This window comes from Macaca nemestrina, chromosome 9 (assembly GCF_043159975.1).
Source record: "Macaca nemestrina isolate mMacNem1 chromosome 9, mMacNem.hap1, whole genome shotgun sequence".
Lineage (NCBI taxonomy): Eukaryota > Metazoa > Chordata > Mammalia > Primates > Cercopithecidae > Macaca > Macaca nemestrina.
The window spans coordinates 22,670,962-22,697,159 of NC_092133.1; the positions used below are offsets into that span (position 1 = coordinate 22,670,962).

General features: G+C 35.1%; 1 protein-coding gene across 8 annotated transcripts in view; it reads right to left on the minus strand.

The window, feature by feature from the left end:
* LOC105466664 (SHOC2 leucine rich repeat scaffold protein) overlaps nucleotides 1–26,198 on the minus strand; it is a 142,680-nt gene that overhangs the window by 86,372 nt on the left and 30,110 nt on the right. For 7 of the 8 annotated variants that reach the window (XM_071069153.1, XM_071069151.1, XM_071069152.1 and 4 more), the window contains exon 2: nucleotides 12,749–13,685. In XM_071069153.1, coding sequence (XP_070925254.1) covers nucleotides 12,749–13,451 — 703 coding nt within the window. In that variant the 5' untranslated portion in view covers nucleotides 13,452–13,685. Of the gene's footprint in view, nucleotides 1–12,748; nucleotides 13,686–14,373; nucleotides 14,476–26,198 lie in introns of all 8 variants that reach the window. The other variant, XM_011715748.3, reaches the window with a different exon arrangement.

Genomic DNA, 26,198 nt, shown 5'->3' on the forward strand with positions numbered 1-26,198 from the left:
AGACTTAACAATGTGAAAATCTTATGAAGCTCACATCCAATTAAAAATTACTAAACATGTAGGATGGGTATGGTGGCTCATGCCTATAAATCCAGCACTTTGGGAGGCTGAGGCGAGAGGATCACCTGAGGATGGGAGTTCAAGACCAGCCTGACCAACATGGAGAAACCCCATCTCTACTAAAAACACAAAATTAGCCAGGCGTGGTGGTGCATGCCTGTAATATCATCTACTTAGGAGGCAGGAGAATTGCTTGAACCCGGAAGGCGGAGGTTGCGGTGGGCCGAAATCACACCATTGCACTCCAGTGCGGGCAATAAGAGCAAAACTCTGTCTCAAAAAAAAAAAAAAAAAAATTACTAGACATGCAAGATGCAGGAAAATAAGACCCACACAAGGAGAAAAGTCATTCTGTAGCAACAGAAACAAAAATAAAAGATGAAACTATAAGACAAGGACAGTGAAAAAGCTATTAAACAATGAGCTCTATATGTTCAAGGTAAAAGAAAACTTGAATAAAAATGACACCCAATGGAATGTATGGAAGTGAGAAATAAAATACCTGAGATGAAAACTTCATTGTATAGAACAGTAGATTTAGACACTGAAGAAGAAATGATATACAGCAGCAACAAAAAAATAGCTATAAAACTATCTAAAATATACACGGACACACACAGACAAATAGAGCATCAATGACCTAAAATGTAAAGTCTAATATATATTTAGAGACTCAGATAATAGAAAAAAAAAAAACAGGACCAAGAAAGGGAAAAGTTACAAGAAATAATGGCCAAAATTTTTCCAATTTTGATGAAAACCATAAACCTACAGATCCAAGAGGCTCATAAACTCCGAGATAAGAAAAACAGCAGACTTCTTGTTAAAAACTAGGCAAGCTATAAGAAAATGGAGAGGTGTCTCTAAAACACTGAGGGGGGAAAAAAGGAAACTTTCAAACTAGCATTCTATATTAGGAAAAACAGCTTTCAAAAATGAAGGCAGCAAGGTGTGATGGCTCACACTCTTAATCCCAACATTCTGGGAGGCTGAGGTGGGTGGATTGCTTGTGCCCAGGAGTTTGAAGACCACTCTGGGCAATATGGTAAGACCCTGCCTCTACAAAAGATACAAAAACTAGCTGGGTATGGTGCACACACCTGTAGTCCCAGCTACTCGGGAGGCTGAGGAGGGAGGATCACTAGAGCCCAGGAGGTTGAGGCTGCAGTGAGCCATAATCACACCACTGCACTCAAGCCTGGGTAACAGAGGGAGACCCTGTCTCAAAAAAAAAAAAAAAAAAAAAGCAAAATAAAGATTTTAAAATAAAGCTTAACGAATTCATTTTGAGCAGACCTACACTACAATATGTTAATGCACGTTCTTTGGGCAAAAAAAAAATGATTTGAGGCCGCGTGCGGCAGCTCACGCCTATAATCCCAACACTTTGAGAGGCCGAGGCGGGCGGATCACCTGAGGGGAGAATTCGAGACCAGCCTGGCTAACGTGGTGAAACCCCGTCTCTACTAATACAAAAATTAGCTGGGTGTGGTAGCGTACACCTGTAATTCCAGCTACCCGGGAGGTTGAAGCAGGAGAATCGCTTGAACCCGGGAGGCAGAGGTTGCAAGGAGCCAAGATGGCGCCATCGCACTCCAGCCTTGGCAACAAGAGCAAAACCCCCTCTCACAAAAAAAAAAAAAAAGAAGAAGAAGAAAAAGAAGAGAAGATACAGCAATGAATACTAAAATTAGTGAGCAAAAGATTAGGGAAAAACAAGGTATCTGCATAGTCTAAAAACATCTCCCAAGATAAATTTAAAAGAAAAAAATATTAACTTTAAAGTGGAGAAGCACAGCAGAAATCACATTAACCAACTGGTCAAGGTCAAAATCACCAGTAATGAGACTTATCAATATGAATTGATATAATTCACTGGAAAAGGCATCACAATCACCACTGTGGTATCCCTGACAAAAAAACCAAACTCAAACTAGTCATGAAAAAAAAAAATTAAACGAAAAATGAGTGATATGCTATAAAACATCTGAGTGGTACTCTGCAAAAGTATCAATGCCATTAAAGGAAAGCCTTTCAGTCTTTGCTTTCAGATTGTCAAAGATCAGAGGATACCATGGACACATACATGACTATTAAAAATGTCACATGGGCCGGGCGCGGTGGCTCACGCCTGTAATCCCAGCACTTTGGGAGGCCGAGGTGGGCGGATCTCGAGGTCAGGAGATCGAGACCATCCTGGCTAACACGGTGAAACCCCGTCTCTACTAAAAACACAAAAAATTAGCCTGGTGTGGTCGCGGGCACCTATAGTCCCAGCTACTTGGGAGGCTGAGGCAGGAGCATGGCATGAACCCGGGAGGCGGAACTTGCAGTGAGCCAAGATCGCGTCACTGCACTCCAGCCTGGGCGAACAGAAAATGGACATTAGTGGAAAAACCGGTGAAATTAACTAAAATTTGTAACTTAGTTTATTGTACTGTATCACTGTTAATTTCTTGGTTCTGATCACTATACAATGGTTATATAGGATGTTAATTAATATCAAGAAACTGAGCGAAGGGTATAAGGAAACCTTCCAAAATGGTTTTGAAACTTTTCTGTAAGTCTAAAATTTGTTCAAAATAAAAATTGTTGAAAAACTGTTTAAAAACATAATTTAAACCTTAAAGCAAAATAGGATCAATGTATTATTATGGGACTTACGATAGTGAAGAAGTAAAATGACAATAGTTGTACGAAGAATGGAAAGAGGGAAATAAAGGTGTTCTGTTGTGAAGTTCTTAGAATATATGCAAAATAATACAATATTATTTCAATGTAAAATGTGTCGAGTTATGATATGTATTGTAAACACTAGAGGAAACACTAAAAAACATCCCACAAAGATGTGTAACTAATATGCCAAAAGTTTAGATAGATGAAACTTACATTTAAAAAATACTTAATCCAAAAGAAAGCATGAGAGGAAGGGAAAAAAGGAACAAGTGGCTGTCAGGCAGGACAGAAACACAAGACCTAACTATATGCTGTTTACAAAACCCATTTTAAAAAGCTAGAAAAAGGTATACAATGCAAGCACTGTATGACACCGCTGAATGTAAAACATTAACAACCAACTTGACCTTGCTGATAATTTTACAATCCTCCAAAAAACAGCAGAATATAGTCTTTTCTTCAACTGCATTTAGAACACCTATCAAGACAAGCCCTATTTTATAAATCAAAGCAAAAAAAAAAAAAAAAAAATCTGAAAACCTCTCTCACATATTTGGAAACTGAACAATTAACTTCTTAATAATCCATGGATCAGAGAATAACAAGGGATATTTAGAAAATATTTTGAATAATGAAAAGACAACCTACCAAAATTTGTGTGCTACTAAAAAAGTACTTTGAGGGAAATTTCTAGCTATGAAATAGTTATATAATGAAAGAATAAAGGCCTGAAATCAATCTAAACCACCAATTTAAGAAAACAAAGAAAATCGTATTAAGCCCAAGGAATTAAAAATAAAAACAAGAAAGCATAAAAACAAAAGATTTTTTAAAAGATCAACAAAACTGATACACATCAAGCCAAACTGATAAGCAAAGAGAGCAGTCCCAAATTACCAATTTCAAGATAGAAAAGGGAACATCACTATATATATATATATATATGGAACATTAAAAGCTTAACAAAAATATGAACTTTAAGCCAATAAAATCAACAAACTGCACAAAATAGACAAATGCCCTGACAGATCAAACCACAAATTTTCAATAGAGAACAAATAGAAAACATGAATAACTATGTGTCTATTAAATAAACTGAATTTGAAATTCAAAACTTGTCCATACACACACAAAAAACCCTACTCCCAGATTGTATGGCTGATAAATTCTACCAAACATTTAAGGAGGAAATAATACTAATTCTGCACAAACCCTTCTAGAATATAAAACAAAAGAGGAAGAAACATGTCTCAACTCATTCTATGATACGAGGACATTATTACCCTGATACCAAACCATGACCAAAATTTTTTAAAAAGAAAGTAAAATTACAGATCAATATCAATGATGAATACAGATTTTAAAATCCTTAACAAAATTTTAGTATATTAAATCTAGAAATATATAAAAAGGCCCTTTGAAAATGTACCTAGTAGGCAATCAAAGATTGGTAAATGAGTAATTTAGGTTTGTTTCACGGTTATAAACTCTCCTTTACTCTTACTTGACTCACATTTAGGATTCTTACATTCTAAAATAACCCTTGTTCTTTATAGGGATATTTTTCAAATATTCAGAGTTTAGCTCTATAACATAGCAAATCTTAATAAAATACATTTGTAAAACTATGTAATTAAAAAGAGTTGGAAATACTCATCCCACAAGTTTGAACAGATTTAGAGAGGTCAGATTTTATAACAGAACATTATTTATACTTGTCTTAAAAGCTTAATTATCCCTTTTCATTACAAAGACGACTTCAGGGACTCTTCTAAGCAAGTGTTTCTGCAACTAAGGGACATGGACAAGTGACAATGTTCCTCTGACTTTGTAACATGCTGTCTTTAGGGTACCATGTCTGTCCCCCTCTCTTTCCCGTATCTCAGCCAAATGGAAAGTAAACTGTCTCCTTTGAACCTATCAAATCCTTCTAAAACAGTTCAAGTGCTATTTTTCTGTGTTCTTTTTTTTTTTCCTCCTGAGACAGGGTCTCTGCCACCCAGGCTGGATTACAGTGGCGAGGTCACAGCTCACTGCAGCTTCAACCTGCCGGCTCACGTGACTCTGACTCTCCCACCTCAACCTCATGCGTAGCTGGGACTGTGGGTGTGTGCCAGCATGCCCAGCTACTTTTTTGTAGAGATGGGGTTTTGCCATGTTGCCCAGGCTGGTTTCAAACTCCTGGGCTCAAGTAATCCACCTGCCTTGGCCTCCCAAAGTGCTATTCTGTGTTCTTTTTTTGCCTCCTTTAGCAATAATAACTTCTCTGGGTTTTTGTTGTTTAGTGAAAAGCATGACAATTTCATAACAGTAATAAGTAAACAGTTCATTTATAGGTTTCTAATGTTTCATGCTGGTTCCCAGTCGAAAGGAGTTATTTATTAACAACTATGAATTCCCTTTACTGATTTCTCTTTCCTGCTAAAGTAAGTTACTTATTAGCATTTGTACAAACATTCAAATGAGATAATTAAATAATGTTACCTGGACCATATAAGCAATTGTATCACTCCTGGCAGTCCTGAGAGAATTTCAAGAATTTTAGTGATCATAAGTTACAATTTTAGTTAGTACTGAAAATATAACTGAAATATTACAATGCTATACTAAAATAAAAATATATAATACTAAAATCTTGAAAATACTAGTTTTTATATATTATAAAGTTATAGTAATAATACCATATTATAATACTATAATACTAAAATATAAAATAAAAATAGGTTAATAGTACTGAGCTTTATTAAATTTCCTTCAAACCACATTTATTGAAAGCCTACCACTTCACGTCTAAAAAAATTCACAGAAAAATTACATAATAGGAGTTAAACTAAATCTCTAAGGTCAACTTTTTGAAAAAAGTTACTGACTCTGTTCAATATGCTTTTATATAGAAATATTAAATATATACACATGTATATGTTGGTTATATGTACATCATTTGACTTATGATAAAGTCTAACACCCCCATATCGCAGAATAGTAAGAAACTGATTTTGTTTTCAATAAATGTTACTGAGTCAAATAGGTAATTTTTAAAATGCTGATTCTTAAATGTAAATTTAAGGAGGTGAAAAAGCTCTATGATGAAAACAATGAAAGAAATTCAAAGGCACCAAAAAATGGAAAGACATTCCACGCTCATGAATTGAAAGGATTAATAGTGCTACAATAACCATACCACCCAAAGTGATCTACAGATTCAATGCAATCTCTATCAAAATGCCAATGATATTCTTAAAAAAAAAAAATGTATATATATCCTAAAGTTCATGTGGAACCACAGACGACTCTAAATAGCCAAAGTAATACTGAGCAAAAAGGACAAAGCTGGAGGGAACACACTGCATGACCTCAAAGTATACACAAAGTTAGGGTAACCAAAATGCACAGTACTGAATAGAAACAGACAATAGACCAATGGAATAGAGAACCCAGAAATAAATCCACATATTTACAGCCAACTGATATTTGACAAAGGAGCCAAGAATATACATTGAAGAAAGGACAAACCCTTCAAGAAATGGTGCTGAGAAAGCTGGATATATATATGCAGAAGAATGAAACTAGATCCCTATCTCTCACTATATACAAAAAATCAACTCAATAAATTGAAGACTTACATGTCAAGAACCAAAAATATAAAACTACTAGAAGAAACATAGGGGAAACACTTCAGGACAATGGTCTGGGCAAATATTTTATGGGTAAAACCTCAAAAAGTAGGGCAAACCCAAGCAAAAATAGACAAATTGAATTATTTCAAACTAAAAACTTCTGCAGAGCAAAGGAAACAAAGACTGAAGAGACAACCTGCAAAATGAAAGAAAATATATGCAAACTACTCATCTGATAATAGATTAATATACAAGAAACTCAACAGCAAAACAATAATCATCATTATGATTTAAAAATGGGCAAACAATCTATTTTTTTTTTTTTTTTTTTTTGAGACGGAGTCTCGCTCTGTCTCCCAGGCTGGAGTGCAGTGGCCGGATCTCAGCTCACTGCAAACTCCGCCTCCCGGGTTCACACCATTCTCCTGCCTCAGCCTCCCTACGAGTAGCTGGGACTACAGGCGCCCGCCACCTCGCCCGGCAGTTTTTTGTATTTTTTTTAGTAGAGACGGGGTTTCGCCGTGTTAGCCAGGATGGTCTCGATCTCCTGACCTCATAATCCGCCCGTCTCGGCCTCCCAAAGTGCTGGGATTACAGGCTTGAGCCACCGCACCCGGCCGGCAAACAATCTAAATAGACATTTCTCAAGACATACAAATGGCCAAAGGGTATATGAAAAAATGCTCAACATCACTAATCATCAGGGAAATGAAAATCGTAAGTACAATGAGAAGGTATCTCAACCCTATTGGAATGGCTATCATCAAAAAGACAAAAACAACAACAACAACAACAACAACAGATACTGGTGAGGATGCAGAAAAAGAACTCTTATACACTGTTGGCGGGTGTACCATAAATTGGTACAGCCACTATGGAAAACAGTATGAAGGTTACTCAAAAAACTAAACAAAAACCTGCCATATGACCAAATAATCCGACTACTGGGTATATATCCAAAGGAAAGGAAATCAGTATATCAAACAGTTATCTTCACTCTCTTATTTATTACAACACTATTCACAATAGTCAAGATATGGAATCAACCTCTAACAACAGATGAAGAAAGAAAATGTGGTATATATACACAATGAAATGCTATTCAGCCAAAAAAAGAATAAAATTCTGTCATTCACAGCAACATGAATGAGCCTGAAGGACATTATGTTAAGTTAAATGAGCCAGGCACAGAAATATAAATACTGTATGTTGTCTCATGCTAAAAAAGTTGATCTCAAAGTAGTGAATAGAATAGTGGTTGCTAGAGGCTGAGAAGGGTGGCGGGCACTGGGGAGCAGCGGGATGGGGAGAGGTTGGTTAATGGACACAAAACTACAGCTAGATAGGAGGAATTCTATCCGTTCTAAATTCTGCTATTCTATAACACTGTCGGGTGACTTCAGCAATTTATTGGGTATTTTCAAATAGCTAGTAAGGAGGATTTTGAATGTGTCCAATGAAAAGAAATGATAAATGTTTGAGGGATGGATGTGCTAATTACCATGATTTGATCATCACACATTGTATACATGTACGGAAACATCACATTGTAAACCATTGTAAACCATAAATAAGTACAATTATTATTTCTCATACATATGAATGCTGTGAGAATTGCTTTGTAAATGAAGATGATCTGGGTTCTCAAAAAGCATATACTTTAATATATCAGATAATTTTCCTAAGCAAAAAGGTTGACAACTAGACCCACATGAAATTGTATACTACATAAATATGTAGCATTTTATTGAACCTACAATGTAGGTAGAACACATTTTTAAAAATACTCCAACTTCTGTTTTTATAAAGAATAATAAATAAGAGAAACTTTAAAGAAAGAGAAGAAATCCTAAACACACAATTCAGAGAGAAAAGAAATCACAGGAATATTAGCAAAATACAAAATGAAGTTTATATCTGGTTTCAATGAGCAACAATTTCCTTCCCAAAAAAATAAAATCCTTTAAAACTTCACTGTCTACAGTTGCCTGAATAAACAGATTCATTATTCAAACTGACTATCTGGTGGCCCCTGCTCTAACCCACTCATAAACAGAGAATATACAAAAGCACATCTTTAACAGGAAACTCAAAGGAACCAATCAGTTGGGAAAGGAGGTTTAAAAAAGTGGTTATTTCCTGTTTTCCCTCTGAAAACATGGGTTCTTGACTGTCTTTGTGTAGAGTGAAGAGTCTTTTTGAAGATTAGAAATGGAGAAAAAAGGAATGGATCACTGATCTATAAAAGAAAGCAATGACTAAGGTTTCAATTTATCTACTTAACCCAAAAAGAGGGGACGTTTACTTTATTTGTCCATGCCTTAACATACAAAAGGAGAAAAGTAAGTGAACATTACCAAATGAAAAGTTTTCTTAACTACTTTCTGATATATTATCTCTGGCTCTAAACAGTCTGTTCCAGTATCTTTTTACTGTTTTCTGCCAATTTTTACCCATGTAATATGTACCACTGGTATCAAATCGCATTACATTAATGCTTAAAAGGATAAATGTTCTAATTTTAATATTTTTTTCCTATCAAAGCAACAGCATAGCCCAACCTTGTGCAGTGGTTAAATTCCAATTATATTATTTAAACTAAATAGTAGGCTCTATTTCGAAAACTCCTAATTTAAAAAAATTTATTTTTATTTTTTAGAGATAGGGTCTAGCTCTGTTGCACAGGCTGAAGTGCGGTGGCGCAATCATCACTGACTGCCCCTCCAATTCCTGGGCTCAAGGATCCTCCTGCCTCAGCCTTCCCAGTAGTTGGGATTTGAGGCATGAGTCACAGTGCCAGCTGAAAACTTATATTCCTCAAATATACTGCTGAATACAAACTAGATGGCATGATTTAAAGTGATATATTTATTCAAACAATGAATAAGCATCTAATATAAATCTAATATATATTTATAAATAATGTAGCTCTAATATGCATAAATGAAAGTTTAACAAAACTATAACTAGCATATATTTTGAATTAAAAATTCCCTGTTATGGGTTTCTGCAGTAAGTCAAATAAATTATATTAAAGGTGTTTAACACTTTAAAAAATGTCAAATTTCCATTTTATTTGATCATTGAGCACAGGTCTTATTTTATAAACATTCTCCAAGGAGCTCAGAACTTCTTTTAAATTAAAAACCCATTAAAGCAAGATCTACATCACAGAAAATAACTATTTCTGTCTTTCTGTTACAATAAAAGATAGCTCTCAAGAATTAAAAACAAATATATAGTGATCAGGAAACTGCAAATCAGAACTACAGTAAGATACGAATTCACACCATAGAATGGTTATAATAAGAAAAGACAGATAACAACAAGGATACTGAGAATGCAGAGAAATTGGAATCCTCAAACACTACTGGTAGGAATGTAAAATGTTGCAGTCCCTTTGGAAAACAGTCTAGTAGTCCCTCAAAAGGTTAAACAGAGTTACCATGTGACTCAACAATTCTACTAGGTATATACTCAAGAGAAGTGAAAACAAATGTCCACACAAAAACTTGTACACAAATACAGTAACTATACTCATAACAGTCAGAAAGCACAAACAACCCAAATGTCTGACAACTGATAAATGGATAAAATGTGGTACGCTCATATAATGAACTATTATTCAGCAATAAAAAGGAATGAAGTACTGATACATGCTATAACCTTGATGAGACTTGAAAATATTATGCAAATTAAAAGAAACCTGTCATAAGAGACCACATATTATACGATTCTATTTATAGGAATCATCCAGAGAAAACACTAATCTATAGAGACAGAAAGTAGATTAGTGTTTGCCTAGGGTTAATGAGTTAGCAGAAATCAGGAGTGATTGCTTAAGGGTTCAGAGTTTCTTTTGGAGGTACTGAAAATGTTCTAACATTATCTCTGATGGTTACATAAATCTGAATATTCTAAATATCACTGAATTGTTTATTTTTAATGTGTAAATTGTACGGTATGTGAATTATATTCTAATTAAACTGTTAAACCCAATCCTCCCCCCAAATCTTGTGCAATGGCTTTCAACTGCAGTTGCACATAAAATAACACAGGATACACTTTAAAAGTACAGACCCTGGAGCTACCAGAGAATCAAAATCTATGGGGGTGGTACCCACTTTTCTAGATTGTGGGGACAGTATAGTGGAAACGACCAAGACTTACATTTCAAATTCTGACTCTGCCAACCTAGAAGCATGATCTTCGGTAAATTACCTAATTTTCCTACATTGTCAGTTCCTTCTTCAGTACAATGGGAAAAATACCTATTTCATTGGGTTACCGTAAGGATATAAGATAGTATATTTAACGTATACACGGACAGAACAATGTATAGTATTATGATTCATGTGCTCAAACAACAGCCATTCTTATTATTATGTTATTTTTACTAACATTTATTTTCTTATTCCCTATAAAGAAACAGATGACGCAGACTTCTGCATGTTTGCCCCAGATCCATGCATCTAAGTTAAATTTTATAAATCATAATTCCTTATGAGAAACATTAAATTATACTTTTAAAAGCAGTTTACTTTCTGATGCCCTGCTTAGAATGAAACAAGCAACACTTACGATATTACCATTTTTACAGAAGTCCAGCAATTACAAAAACACAAACTTTAGTAATGTCACTAATTATGGGAAGGAGCCCATTAACAAATTCAATGGCTGTTTTTAAAATTACAATTTAGGAATAAAGGTCAAAAGACTAGGTAGCCACAAATACAAGCCATATAATTACTTAAAATATGCCAATTTTAAAAGATACATTCACTTTTTAATAAAAATGCTATCTATATGCTCAAGAACATATATGTATGTTAATTCCTAGGTAATATGATAGCATTTCTATGGAAAAAGTCCTTAGAGATTTGTGAATTAAAGTCAGACTTTTAGTACTGAGTGTAACACTTACACAAAACAGTAAGAACAAAGACAGGAAATAACTTTTATATTTCTATGTAGAAATTCAGCATTTATTTCTCCAACTGCCTGTAATTCTATTCCATAACACGAGCCATAACACGCAGGTCAAATTTTGACTAAATATGACACTAAAACAAGTCCTTCAACAACCACATTTCTATCTGAAGACATGGAATGGAGCATTTTCACTCAGAAATTCCTGGGAATATTTTAATATCTCATGAGTAAGTCATACTCTGTAGTACATTACTTGAGAAAACCTATCATAAATTTTCTAAACACATTAAATTAAACCAAAATTTAATTAACATTTGGATTGTCTAGTTAAGAGTTAAATGTAACAAATCATACTTAAAATTTAAACCACATCTTTTTTCAAAGCTAAACAAAATATTAAAACATCCACAGAATATCATATCTTTGAAAAGCTGCAAAGCCTAAAAATCAGAAAGTTTATCACTCATTATAAGACCAATACTGAAAGCAACAATATAATCTTTATTTTTTTCAGAATAAAATAAACTACCTTTAATACAAAAAGAAAACATCCTTTAAAAAGCTTCATAATCAACATTTTATGACGATTTTTATAAATCTTATAAAAAGGGCCCACAAAGGCAATACCTTTATCAATTTTTCAAAACTGATGTCAATGGATTACTATATTCCAAATGTTTCAGAATGTTTTTCCATAATTAAAAATGCCAGAACTAATTTTTAATTTTTTACTGACATGTTCACATGTGTATATTCCCTATGTTTTTCTCCTACTACCAGGCTTTAAAAAACATTTTCTTTGTTTTAGTACAAGTTAGCTTTATATACAAGACTGTAATGAAAATTACCAAAATGCTAACAGCGTTGCATTTGCTACAGGTGACGTGTCTTCTACCGTTCTAAATTCTTGTGTTATTTTTAATAAACATGTAAGTACTTTCAAGATGCAAGAAAAATTTTTTTCCTATTTTCTTATGACACTGCTCTTTCATAAAGCTCTGATTTGTCAACCTTTTGTGGTAAATTAGGTAGAAAGTGATGTGAATTTAAACATCTTTCAGAAAAAGATGGAAAAGTCAGAGAATGAGAAAATGTAGTTTTCATATATCTAATAAAATTGTATCAACAGATACTTTAAAAACAGGTAACAACAACATGAAAATTAGGCACAAACATCTTTTCTTCTTTAAATTTATTCTCCAACGAAAGTAAAAGAAGATTAGGTTGTGTGGGAAAGATCTAATTACATCTATTTTCTAATTCACTTTTTAAGTCTATGAAACAATTTCAAGCTGTGTACTATTAACAGTGCTGAAAATGGAATAAAGTAAACCATTTAAAAAGTTGTAATTTAGAAATAAGCTGTTTTTAGGCAAGTATCAGGCATTTTTTGATATGAAAAAGCACTCAAAATTATTTAGCATAACAAACACTACAAATAATAATAATCCAAGGCCTCTTACCAATTTCAGCAGGTAGTTGTTTAATTTTGTTCTCTCGAATGCTAAGCATGCTGAGTTTTGACAAGTTTTTGATGTCCTTTTCCACAGTAGTTATACGATTAAAGCGAAGGTAAAGAGTGGTGAGAGAATCCAGCCTATACACCACTGAAGGAATTTCTCTCAGTTTATTATGCCGTAAATCAAGCATCCGCAGCTTCTTCAAGTTATCAAGAGAGTCAGGCAAACTGGTAAGTGAATTTTCACTTAGAGCCAATGTCATGAGATTTACTAAACACCCCACCTCTGCTGGGAGGGACTGCAATTTGTTACTGTATAAATAAAGTTCTGTTAATTGAGTCAACTCTTTGATTGATGATGGCAATATGTGTATAGATCTCTTGGATAAGTCCAAACGCATTGAATTCTCTTCCCGGCATTTGTTGAGTTCTTTAATCACCTCTGCATTGCTGGATTTTTTTCTAGTCCCAGGTGCTGGGTTTGGCCGTTTGATCGTATTGTCAACTGAAAATGCCACCCCTGGTTGGGCAGCACTGGAGTCCTTCTTTCCGTCTTTGGCATCTTTCCCTTTGGTCTTAGGTTCTTTTTCTTTGCTCTCTTTCCCAAAACCTCCAGAAGCTTTTGCCTCCTTTTCTCTTTCCTTGGCTGATGGTACTTTGGGATCTTTTTCTTTAGAGTCTTTTTCTTTTCCTAAACTACTACTCATGGTGACTCAAGCCTGGACAAAAACTACATGAACTCCTTTTATTTTCCAGTAATTGAATTCAAAGATGAAGAGACAAAGATCCTACACAATCAAAAAAGTACTGGCTCGAAGAAGTAATCAGCATGCAGTAACATCCATCTGTTACATGTTGGATCTAAAAGCACTATGCCCATTTCTGATAATGCATTCCAACTGGTAAAATAGTGCTGGTCAATCAGTGATTCATTAGAATTCCTGAAATATAATATAGAGAGTATTAAATTACTTTAGATAATTTATATTAAGTAAATAGGCTCTGAAAAACAATCTTATTAGAGTTTGTCATTTTCCTCTGATTTCATTCTTAAATATTTATGAACATCCTTTATTATGTAAAAATCCATTTAAAACTACACAGCTTAATAAGGCTGGCTCTACCTTTAAGAAACTTGCAGTCTAATAGGAAGAGGTAAGAATGTAAGTTACTTTAGTATAAAATTTTGTAAGAGCTAAAAAGTGGAAGAAACCACAACAATAAGCTTAATATTTATTAAGTCCTTTCCATGTACTAGCATTATTCTGGGGAATTCACATATATTAATATAACACATACAACAGCCCGATGAGATATATTGTTATCCGCATTTTATATAAAGAAACACTAAAGCACAGAAATATTTTTAAGTAACTAACTTTGAGATCTTGGAAACATGATGGAGCCAATATTCCAAATTAGGTAGTATGTGCTCACAGCCTACGTTCCTAACCCACTACACTAAAACAGTTCTATCTACAATTGGCAGATAGCTTTAGATAATAGAAAGGATTTCAATGGTGGTGAAGATAGAAGGGAGAGCAGTCTGGCAAAAGAAAAAAAATGAACAAAGTGAAATATGTATGAAAAACAGCACAGTTCAGGGAAAGGGGCATTAAGAATCCGTACTTTAATAAGCACTCTATATGATTCTGATGGAGGTAGACCTGGAGATCATCTTTGAAAACCAGTGATAAAGGGCAATGTCCGATGATGTGAATATCCTAGGGACTGAAAAAGTGAGAAAGATCAATGGCACAGAGTTCTTAAAAGCAGAAAAAGTTTGCTGGTAAAATGACAGGCCGAAAAGACTGGCAAAGGATAAAAAGATTAGTAAAATATTTATGGAAGGAATCAGTCCTCCCTAAACATTTTGGAATTTAAAATTAGTAATTCTTATTTTGTGACTCTATTGTTAACTCTATTTATCTAACTGATAATTATTTGGTACTTGGGATTAAAGATAAAATAACTTCATACCTGACTAGCTTAAGCAGTTAAAACAGTTATTAGAATTTTGTCAGACTACCAAAAGGATGTGATAATGTTAAGTGCTAAGGATTCTGCTAATAATTTATTTTTACAGGATGTGAACCCCACTCTATATACAAGCTTGCAGTTTAGACAGCCAAAACACTCACATATAACAAGTAATTGATAAGACAGTATATTATTAAATCCTCAGATGAGTGGCATATGCTATAGCACTTTTGAGAAAACTGGTATCAGTGAGAACGGTTGAGAAAAGCATACAGGAAGGACTTAGGCTAACTAGTCCTAGATTAACGGGTTGCGTTCAAGCAACTAAAGGAGAGGCAGCAAAGCATTACAGATGGGTGTCATGAAAAAGAAAGTTTTGCCTAGAATAAGGAATGGAGCTTAGTTTGCACAGGACACTGAAAATGTGTCACTTTGCTGAAGCAAACGGTCAAATGTGCAGAAATAACAGGAACTGGGGTAGAGGATGAATAATCTGTAAATCTGAAACTGCACAGTGTGAACTTTACTGGTATATAAGATTCTACAATTAAACAAACACGTCATTATTTGCTAGCACACCAGGAGAGCTCTATCTACTACTACCCACCCCTTTCGAAAAAAAGAATTATTTTGCACTACAATGGAGAGAGACTAAGAAAAACTCTAGAGATACTGATTCAGAAAAGAATGCTGATAAGCCAATATGAAAATACATTTACTAAAACCATACAACTGTAAATAATGGGAAGTATGCATAGCTAAAGGGTTACAGGCATTGCTTATCAATTTGTATTTAAGAAATGTCACTATATCAAGTTTCTGGAATCAAATTTCTATTTAGCAAGATATGTATATCCTAAATTTAGAAGGACACCTCCTATATAAAGATCAAATGAGATATATAAGGCGTAAAATCACATATATTAAGTACAGAGGATAGAACAAGACTATCCCTATTAAAAGGTAAGAAAACTTAGAAAGAAATAAAAAGTAAACTTTTCTAATGATAAAAATGAAAAAAGAAAATACATGACCTGAGATATTTGTTTAAAAATACAAATTTCCAGGCTCCATCACAAATCACTGAATCAAAGTTTTAGGGAGAAGGGGTCTAGGTATTTTATAAAAATAAATGCCTCAGCAAAAGCTTATCAAGTTCGGGAAATACAAGATATGACCAAATGTAAAATCTGAACACCAGTATATTTAATATTATAGTTTTCAAATATAATTAAAAAATAATGAAGGTTGAAGGTAATGGGTGGGTCAAGAAACTGTATTAATGGAAATACAAGTTATTAATAAAGTTCCCATTGAAATCTAAAAGGACTTCCCATAATCTATAATACTATCCACTGTATCTGAAATTCAGACTGATACTTGAACTGTCTGATGGGTTTACTGCAGTGGTGATGAATTTGAACTAGTGACCCACAAACTCATCCTGTAGTTCTTGTACCTAATGAGATTTGCAGATATATATAGTTCAGTAATAGCTCATAAGAAATGTAACTAGTCAGAGAATAAAGCTTTTGACCTTGACAAAATCACTATGCTTTACTTAAGGGAATTAACTCACCAGCCAGACTTAGCTATTAACTAAAAATTTCTCACATCCAGTAAAAATATTTTTGGCCAAGAGAACTAACAAGTTATCTGACAGTCAAAAATTAAGTTCTGGATCTAGTTCAGACCTGAATCAGGTGACACTGTCAAACATTTTAGATAAGAAAACATATTGAGAGTAATCTTTCATGTTTCTTGGAAAAAAGTTATTTATTTAATAGTTGTTTTTTAATCACTTCAACTCCACTATGTTTTGGGGGAATGCTATATTTGCACACAATTTGAATCTTGTACCCACTTAGGTAATAGAATACACAGTACCCAGTCTCGAAATGCTTGAAATCTAGTGATAAAAGCGTAAAACTGCATCAATAATTAAGCTGAGGCTGGCAAGGAGGTTTTTATACTGGGATCTTTACTACCCCAGAGGACTCTCTTATTCACCTCCACCAAATAACTACCGCATATGAAGCACTTGATATGTTAGCTCCCTTGAATACATTTAACCATTAGTCACCTCAAACAAAAAAACTATAAATTTGGCAGGCGTGGCAAATTTGCTAGGATTACACGTCTGTAATCCTAGCACTTTGGGAGGCTGAGACAGGTGGATCACTTAAGGTCAGGAGTTCGAGACCAACCTGACTGACATGGTGAAACATCATCTCTACTAAAAAATACAAAAATTAGCCGAGCGTGGTGGCGGGCGCCTGTAATCCCAGCTAATCGGGAAGCTGAGGCAGGAGAATCGCTTGAACCCAAGAGGCAGTGGTTGCAGTGAGCTAAGATTGCGCCACTGCACTCTAGCCTGGGCAACAGAGAGAGATTCCCCCAAAACAAAACAAAAACTACAAACTTGGTGGAGCTCTGAGTTGATACCATTTTTCTCTGGTACATAACTATATTCCAAATTATGAAAACTCTGAATTTCAAATTCCTAAGAGTTCCTCTAGTCCCAGTTTACAGATGAGAAAACTGAGGCACCAAAGTCAGATACCTACTAAGTGACTAACGAAAAATTCAAAACCAGGTCAGCCTGGTAAGGACTCGAAAGCCCAGATATATTCTTCCCCCATCCCATGTTGGATTTCAGAGATAAACATCCAAATCATGATTATATGAGGGTGTTGATTACAACATTTAGGCTTCTAATAGCTTCTAAGTCAAGGGTGAGCAAACTTTTTCTGTAAAGTGTCAGATATTAAACACTCGAGGCTTTGCAAGACAGATTGCTTTCTGCTGCAGGTACTCAATTCTGTCATTTTAGCAGAAAAGTAGACAATATGCAAATGAGTAAGAGTGGCTGTGTTTCAATAAAACTCTACCAAAAACAGACCTCAAACTGGATTTGGCCATCAGGCCATAGTTTGCCAAGCCCTGTCATAAGTCAGTGTCAGGTTTTAAATCATTCCTTTCAGGAACTATATTTTTATGCAAATTGGACACAAGAAGTAAAAAATGTAGGCTGCCAAATTTGGAAAGGCTGGTTATTCAAATTTAGTAATTTGGACTTTATCATGCAGACATCATGATTCTTTCAACTCTAATGTTCCAGCAGTATACTCTCAGGGGCTGCCAAGAGTAAATATAAAAAGCCAGTAAAGGACTCCTGAAGGAGAAGAGGCTATGATTACGGTCATATTTTAACAAAATTTACCTGACACTGTTAAGAATGATTGTAAACAGGACTTCAGAAGGAAGGCAGAAAATTTAAAAAGCTAATAATTTCGTGTTTAATCAGTGCCAGACATTTTCAGCAAGAATCATCTGGGGAGCTTAGAAATCCTAGCCTCTAATCCAAGAATGCTAACAAAATAAGTATCTGTGGTAGGGAACAGTAAGCTGTATGTTTAAAGAGTTTTCGAGGTGATTCTATGTAGAGGCAAATTTGGAAGTCACTGCAATAGTCCACGCCAAACATGATAAAGGTACAATCTAACTATTTTTAGCTACAGTATTTTGGAATTTTGTAGGTTCACTTTAGGTTGTCTCAATGTTTAGAGAAATGCTACTGGCATTTAATGGGCCAGGTCTGGAGATAAGAACTATCCTTGCATACCGTACAACCTTCAAATACCTACAAATATTCAACCTGTGTAACTAGGTGAAATACCTGTTTATAATTTTGAGCACCTTGAATCTAATTCCATTTTACACAAAAATTGCAGTACTTTTGCACTATTCTTTAAGAGTTATTTGTTATTTCTGATGATCACTGATACTCATACTGATCTTGGTATCCGAGTCACAAATATAACACATCCATATCAGTTTGCACTTCTAACAATTACATTCATGACATATGTACAAACTTTTGCTCTTCATTGCTTTCTGGTATCGTGCTTGAACATTTAAGTACTGAAACATAAAATGTATAGTAAATTCTTCATTGTTTTCTAATATCATTGTGCCTAAGCATTTATGTAACATACAAAATGTACAATATTTTTCTTATGTATCTCCTTTAAGAAATTACATAGATTTTTAAAAATAATGTAGGTTACTATCATTTTAGAATAGTAAGGAACCGTTACAGAATGTTGCATAAATGGGATATTAGGTCTGATGTACTTGAGAACAATTGGTTTAAACTACAAAGGTACTAGGAAAACACAGGAAAAATTCTAGAGACAGAAAGCAGCTGGGGATGAACAGGAGTAGACAGAAGGAAGGGATTCAGGGTCATGTCTGAGTTGACAGCTTAAATCAGGTGGATGCAGCATGATTATTCAAGACAGGGAACATAGAAAAAAAGAAAATTAGTAAAAGTTTGAACAAATTTATACTGAGATTCTAGTCTAGTCCACACTTGAAAATGTGATTTTAGAATAAAGGAGGGAGGTCTGGGCTAGAAATAAAGATACAGCTTTGGTGTCAACAGCAAAGGTTTGAAATGAGAATATCCACAAAATGCATGTAGATGATGATACTGGTACTCTGCGGAAGATAAATATTTAGAAATGGATGGATGGGCCAAGTGCAGTGGCTCATGCCTGTAATCCCAGCACCTTGGGAGGCCGAGGTGGACGGATCACGAGGTCAGGAGATCGAGACCATCCTGGCCAATATGGTGAAACCCTGTCTCTACTAAAAATACAAAAATTAGCTGGACATGGTGGTGCACACCTGCAGTCCCAGCTACTCAGGAGGCTGAGGCAGAAGAATCGCTTGAACCGGGAGGCAGAGGATGCAGTGAGCCGAGATCACGCCACTGCACTCCAGCCTGGCAACAGAGCGAGACTCCGTCTCAAAAAAAAAAAAAAAAAAATGAGAATGGATTCAGCTACAAACAAATTTTGTTTGAAGGGAAGAGGAATAAGAGAGAGTTAAGTGAGATTATCATCTCCAGTTACATACAGAATCATATTCGTTTGGTGAAACAGAAGCAAATTAATCTGTTGAGAGCAAGAAAGGCAAAGTTTGCTAAGGGGTTGATGAAAGAAGTAAAAAGGGAATGGATGAGGACATAGACCAGAGATAAATAAAATTGCTGAGTCTGATAAATTTTGATATCATTAATTTGTAGTGGCATCAATCTTCAAAACTGTATTTGGCAATCTAAATTGTATTCCTAAATTAATTTAAAGTTGAGGGGATTCACAGAGCAAGTGTGGCAGAACAATAAGGAACCAGACAGTACAGTTTGGGCTGGCAAGGAGAAAAAAGTGAACCTAATAAGCTATTCGTTTCTTAGATAATTAGAGGAAAAGGGAGAGATCAAGGAACTGGAAGAGTGACTTGGAAATTGTGGGGGTGGGGTGAGGGGATGTCTTACCGATTAAGAATCCGATGTTCTTCCTGCAGGAGAATTTACATTTATCCACAAACATATAAGCACGGCATTATACACACCAGGTAAAAAACTATGTTCAATTAAGTCAAAGAGTTGGTATAACAGACGAGCATTAAAAAGCTAAAAAAAGACAGTTAATTATGGCAAAACAAAGCAATAAGCTTTCAATCACAACAGTCCTAAGAATTTGAGAAGAAATGCGCTGATTTACTCAAGCGCGTATTGGAGGCACTGAGTTGCTGAAACTAGAATACAGAGCTATTGATATTCAGGGCACTATTCTAACCAATCTTGCTGACTACAATAACGTATCTTATCTGATGAACCATTTGAATGGCATGAAAGCATGGAACAATACTACAACCAAAGGTACCCATTTATGAATACTGCTATTTCCAAACTTAAATACAAAGATCAGCAAATTACAGAAAGAAAATCTCTATTAAGTTAATGTTGCCTTAGGACAAACGCCCAATAAAGAGCTTGTTTTCTTGATCTCTGAACAAAGTTCCAGGTTCACCAGAAAAGGTACCCTGATGTCTAATTCTGCAGGTCAACTAAAATTTTTCTTTCAATTAAAGAGGCTACAAATATATCTAACTTACTTACAAGAAGCAGCTACTTATGAGATATTTCACTGGCAATATATACACATTAAAAGGAATACTTTATTTTTTTATTTTTTTGAGACAGAGTCTCTCCCGGTCGCCCAGGCTGGACTGCGGTGGCCAGATCTCAGCTCACTGCAAGCTCTGCCTCCCGGGTTTACGCCATTCTCCTACCTCAGCCTCCCGAGTAGCTGGGACTACAGGCGCCCGCCACCACGCCTGGCTAGTTTTTTGTATTTTTTAGTAGAGATGGGGTTTCACCGCGTTAGCCAGGATGGTCTCGATCTCCTGACCTTGTGATCCGCCCATCTTGGCCTCCCAAAGTGCTGGGATTACAGGCTTGAGCCATAGTTTGTTATTTAAAAAAAAAGGATTTTGCCCACAGCCCAATCATTTATTTTTTATTTCTCATAAACATGAAATACATAACGATTATATAAGGTAACGGAAGCAGACAATCTAAACCCAAGCAGATCAAGATAAATGTAAGATTTAAAACATTCATGTTATACAAGACTATCATTTTTTAACATGTAAGAAGAGTTTTCAAACTGGAAAAGTCTTCAACTTTTTATTCCACAATTTCAACATATTTTAGGACAAGGAGTGCTGCTGTGAAAAACAAAGATTTTTTAAAAAGCAGCAAAGTATCACAGGACATTAGGCAAATAAGCAGAATTGCAAGCAGTTATATCCAAAGAAGCGGAGTGGTCTTAAGGTATAAAATGTTGTCAGGAGTTTGAGACCTGCCTGGCCAACATGGTGACACCCAGTCTCTACTAATAATACAAAAAAAAATTAGCCGGGTGCGCTGGCGCACACCTGTGATCCCAGCTACTTGGGAGACTGAGCTGGAGAATCACTTGAACCCTGGATGCGGAGGCTGCAGTGAGCGGAGACTCCAGGCACTCCAGGTGGAGTGCAGTGAGCGCCACTGTACTCCAGCCTGGGTGACAAGAGTGAAACTCTGTTTCAAAAAAAAAAATTAAATGTAAAAAACCTGTTGGATGCACAGGAGTCATTTCAGGCAGTTAGGCACATGCAGATAGCAGAGGAAGCTATTACAGGTGACTCTGCAAAGCCTACACTTTAATTCTCTACATGTGTCAGTGCATGTGCTACCCATACATACCCATATATTTGGGTTGCTTGACCCATGTACTTAAAAAGCATATATTTAATAAGGTTTCCATCATTTACAACTCTGTCGTATCTTCCAATTTTGATGACAATGACCTTTAAATTATCTGATATTATTTTATTTGCTTAACTGTTCCTTATGCCTTTATACCCTTCCTTCCCCCTAACTCTTCAATGAGAACAGGAACTTTGTTCAGTGTTGAATGAACATTGTAATATCAGAAAATAAAACATGTAATTAAGTCTCATATTTCCATTTCTACTCTAGGACAATGTGCTTTAGTAAAAAAGAAATTATAATATTTTGGTTGAAACAAAAATTACAGAAAACAGAGCAATGACATAAAGTCATATTTATGTATTTCTTGGTTAAAAGATTCTGTTTTCCCCCTGAATTCCCTTTCACACTACAGGTTAACAGATGTCCCACACATGATATTGCAAGTAAGAATTTATTAAGTCAGCAGTTAATGAGTCTACACAAAATTCTGCATACAGAGACCTCAATAAATGTCTTTTAAACTGAACTGAGATAATCAATAGATTTTCCCCCCAATCTCTCTAAAAACCTCCTACCTCATTTGCATCAGACTTGATTTCCTTCCCAATCAGATCTTTATCCCAAACTGCTCCATTTCAGTAAAAGACAACATTCGGTTAAGCAAGAAACTTAAGAAACTTAAGAGTTATTCCTATTCCTCCTTCATTTCCCATATCCAAACCTTTGGCAAGCATGGTGGACTTTAGTAAAAATGAATCACAAATCGTCTACTCTCCACATTCATTGCCTTCACTGTACTCCAGGCTCTCATCATCTCTCTCTTGAACTACCTTGGCCTGCTGATTCCCACATACTTTAAATCCATTCTCCAAAAAGTGAACAAAGCACTTTTTATCCAAATAGTTCAAATTACTCTCCTGCTCAAATTCTCTAATGGCTTTCCACTGTAAGCAGCACAAAATGTTACAGAGGACCAGAAATGGCTAATTTTTCAAATATTAATTGAAGAAAAGACATCTTAGAGTTGCTCCATTAAATCTCAAAATGAACATATTTTAGGAAAAGGTTTCCCTGCCTGTCTCTTCAAACTTATCTCTTATCAATCTCTCATTGGCTTACTATCCCAGTCACACTGCTCTTTCTGTTCCTTGAAAACACCAATTTCTTTCCTACCTCAAGTACTTGTCCCTGTTGCCTCTGCCTGGAATGTTATTCCCCTATTTTCACATGGCTGACTCTTTTATTAATATTTAGGATTCACCTCAAGCTTCACCCCTTAAATAAAGCCTTCTCTGACCATCTACCCTGTTTTATTTTCTTCAAAACATTTATTAGTATATGAAATTACTTTACTATTTTATGTTTATTTGCTTATGATACATCCCATTTCCCTGCAAGAATGTAAGCTCTGTAAGACTTCCTTCCCTAAGATAAGAGACCTTGTCTGTCTTGTTCACAGATATATTGTTAACATCTGTATCAGTGCCTGTTTTATAGTAGTTGATTAGTACCTACATTAAAATAACAAAATATTTAAACTTTAAATTCAAAGGCACTTTTAATTTCAAAGTGATTTGAGAATCTGCTGCAAAGAAACTAGCTGATACTATCCCTTTATTTTGATGCTAATATAAACATTTATCATATAATTAGGTAGTAAATGAGATGATTCTAGATAACCAAGTCTTCTGATTCCATAGTCAATATACCCCTGCCACCCTAACCATGCTGCCTCTCTCATGTTAAAAAATGTAGTATCAGAAAATAAAACATGCACTTAATTCAAATATTTCAATTTCTATTCTAGGACAATATCATTTAGTAAAAAAGAAATTGAATTTGTAATATTTAATATTAATGTAAGTAAATATTTTAACTTAATAGTATATACTGTGACACTAAATTGGAATATAAACATTAACAAATTATACATAAAAACAATGGACTTTTTTCCTTTAAAAGAAGCAAACAGCAGCTTTTTCTGAAGACAAATTATTTAGAATAAAAGTATAATTTTTCAACAAATTGTTGGTCAACGAAAACTAAATTAATGCTTATAGACAAGCCAAATTAGAAAATAAAATGAAGACAGATGACTTCACTTAGGTTAAATACATTAAAAAGTAATAATTATATATAATGAAAAATGTGTTTCTCCTTTTTATATTATAAAAGAGGTATCACTGGATATCCATTTTTAAAGTATATTTCCTTTTCTATTCCCCCCAATCCATCAAATATGTGGCATAAGATGGTAGGTTTAAATATATATATACACATCAAACCTATCAAAATATATATATACACATATGTGTATGTGTGTGTGTATATATACATATATCAAAGATTTACTGTAACTACACACAAGTTATACAATCCATCAACTGTGCTCCTTGGTGTTACCCAATGAGATGAAAACTATGTTCACAGAAAAACTTGTACACAGATGTTTACGGCAGCTTTATAATTGCCCAAACTTAGAGGCAACCAAGATGTCTTTCAATGGGTGAATGAGGTACATCATAAAAAATACAATATTAATGAGCGCTAAAATGAAATGAGCTATCAAGCCACAAAAAGACACATTTTAAATGCATTTTAAAAGAATTTTAAATGCACATTTCTAAATGAAAGAAGCCAATCTGCAGAGGCTACATACTGTATGATTCCAACTATGAGACTTTCTGGCAAAGATAAAACAGAGAAAATAAAAAGATCAGTGTTTCTGATCATTAGAGAAACGCAAATCAAAACTACAATGAGACACCATCTCATGCCAATCAGAATGGCGATTATTAAAAAGTCAGGAAAAAATAGATGCTGGCAAGGCGGTGAAGAAATAGGAACACATTTAAACTGTTGGTGGGAATGTAATTTAGTTCACCCATTGTGGAAGACAGTGTGTCAATTCCTCAAGGATCTCAGGAAATACCATCTGACCCAGCAATCCCATTACTGGGTATATAGCCAAAGGAGTATAAATCATTCTACTATAAAGATACACACACATATATGTTTATTGCAGCACTATTTACAATAGCAAAGACTTGAAACCAACCCAAATGCCCATCAATGACAGACTGAATAAACAAATGTGGTACATATATACCATGGAATACTATGCAGCCACAAAAAAGAATGAGCTCACGTCCTTTGCAGGAACATGGATGAAGCTGGAAGCCATTATCTTCAACAAACTAACACAGATACAGAAAACCAAACATTGCATGTTGTCACTCATAAGTGGGAACTGAACAATGAGAACACATGGACACAACACAGGGAGGGGAACAACACACACCAAGGCCTGCTGCGGGGTCAGGGGCAAGCGGAGGGAGGGCATTAAGATAAACACCTAATGCATCCAGGGCTCGAAACCTAGATGATGGGTTCATCGGTGCAGCAAACCATGATGGCACATGTATACCTATGTAACAAATCTGCACATTCTGCACATGTATCCTGGAACTTAAACTTTAAAAAAAAAAAAAAAATCAGTGATTGCTAGGGGTTGGGGAAGTAAAGATCAATAGGTGGAACACAGGAATTCTCAAGGCAGTAAAGCAATTCCCTATGATACTATAGGGATAGCTGTATGTCATTACACCATTTGTCAAAATCCATTGAACCTACAACAGTAAAAACCCTAATGTAAACTATGCGCTTTCGGTGATAATGATAATATGTTAATGCAAGTTTATCAATAATAATGAATGTGCTTACTCTGATGCCAGATGGTGGTAATGGGGAAGACTGCGCTTGCAGGGTGGAAAAGGGAATATATGGGAACTCTGTACTTTCAACTCAATTTTGCTATGAACCTAAAATTTATCTAAAAGTGAAGTCTATATTTTAAAAATGTAACTGGAAAAAATCACTTAAAATACTGCTTTATTAAAAGTTGAAAAACCAAAATGTAAAGGCAAAAAATTAAGGTTTACAAACTAGTATGAAAGAGGGCAATATTTAAGAGAAACTAGTAGTTTCATTGTCTGTAACAATCTACAGAGGACCTCTTAAGCCTGTCCTAACTCAAGAATAAAAACAACCCTATGCCTATAAGTTTTAATCAACTGAAACAACATTATTAGGCCAGGTGGGGTGGCTCACACCTGTAATCCCAGTAATTTAAGAGCCTGAGGCAGGTGGATCACTTGAGGTCAGGAGTTCAAGACCAGCCTGGCCAACATGGTGAAATCCCATCTCTACTAAAAATACAGAAAAATTAGCCATGGCTAATAATCCTAGTTACTCGGGAGGCTGAGGTGGGAGGATCGCTTGAACCCAGGAGGTGGAGGTTGCAATGGGCCAAGATCAGATCATGCCACCGCACTCCAGCCTGAGTGACAGAGCAAGGCTCCATCTA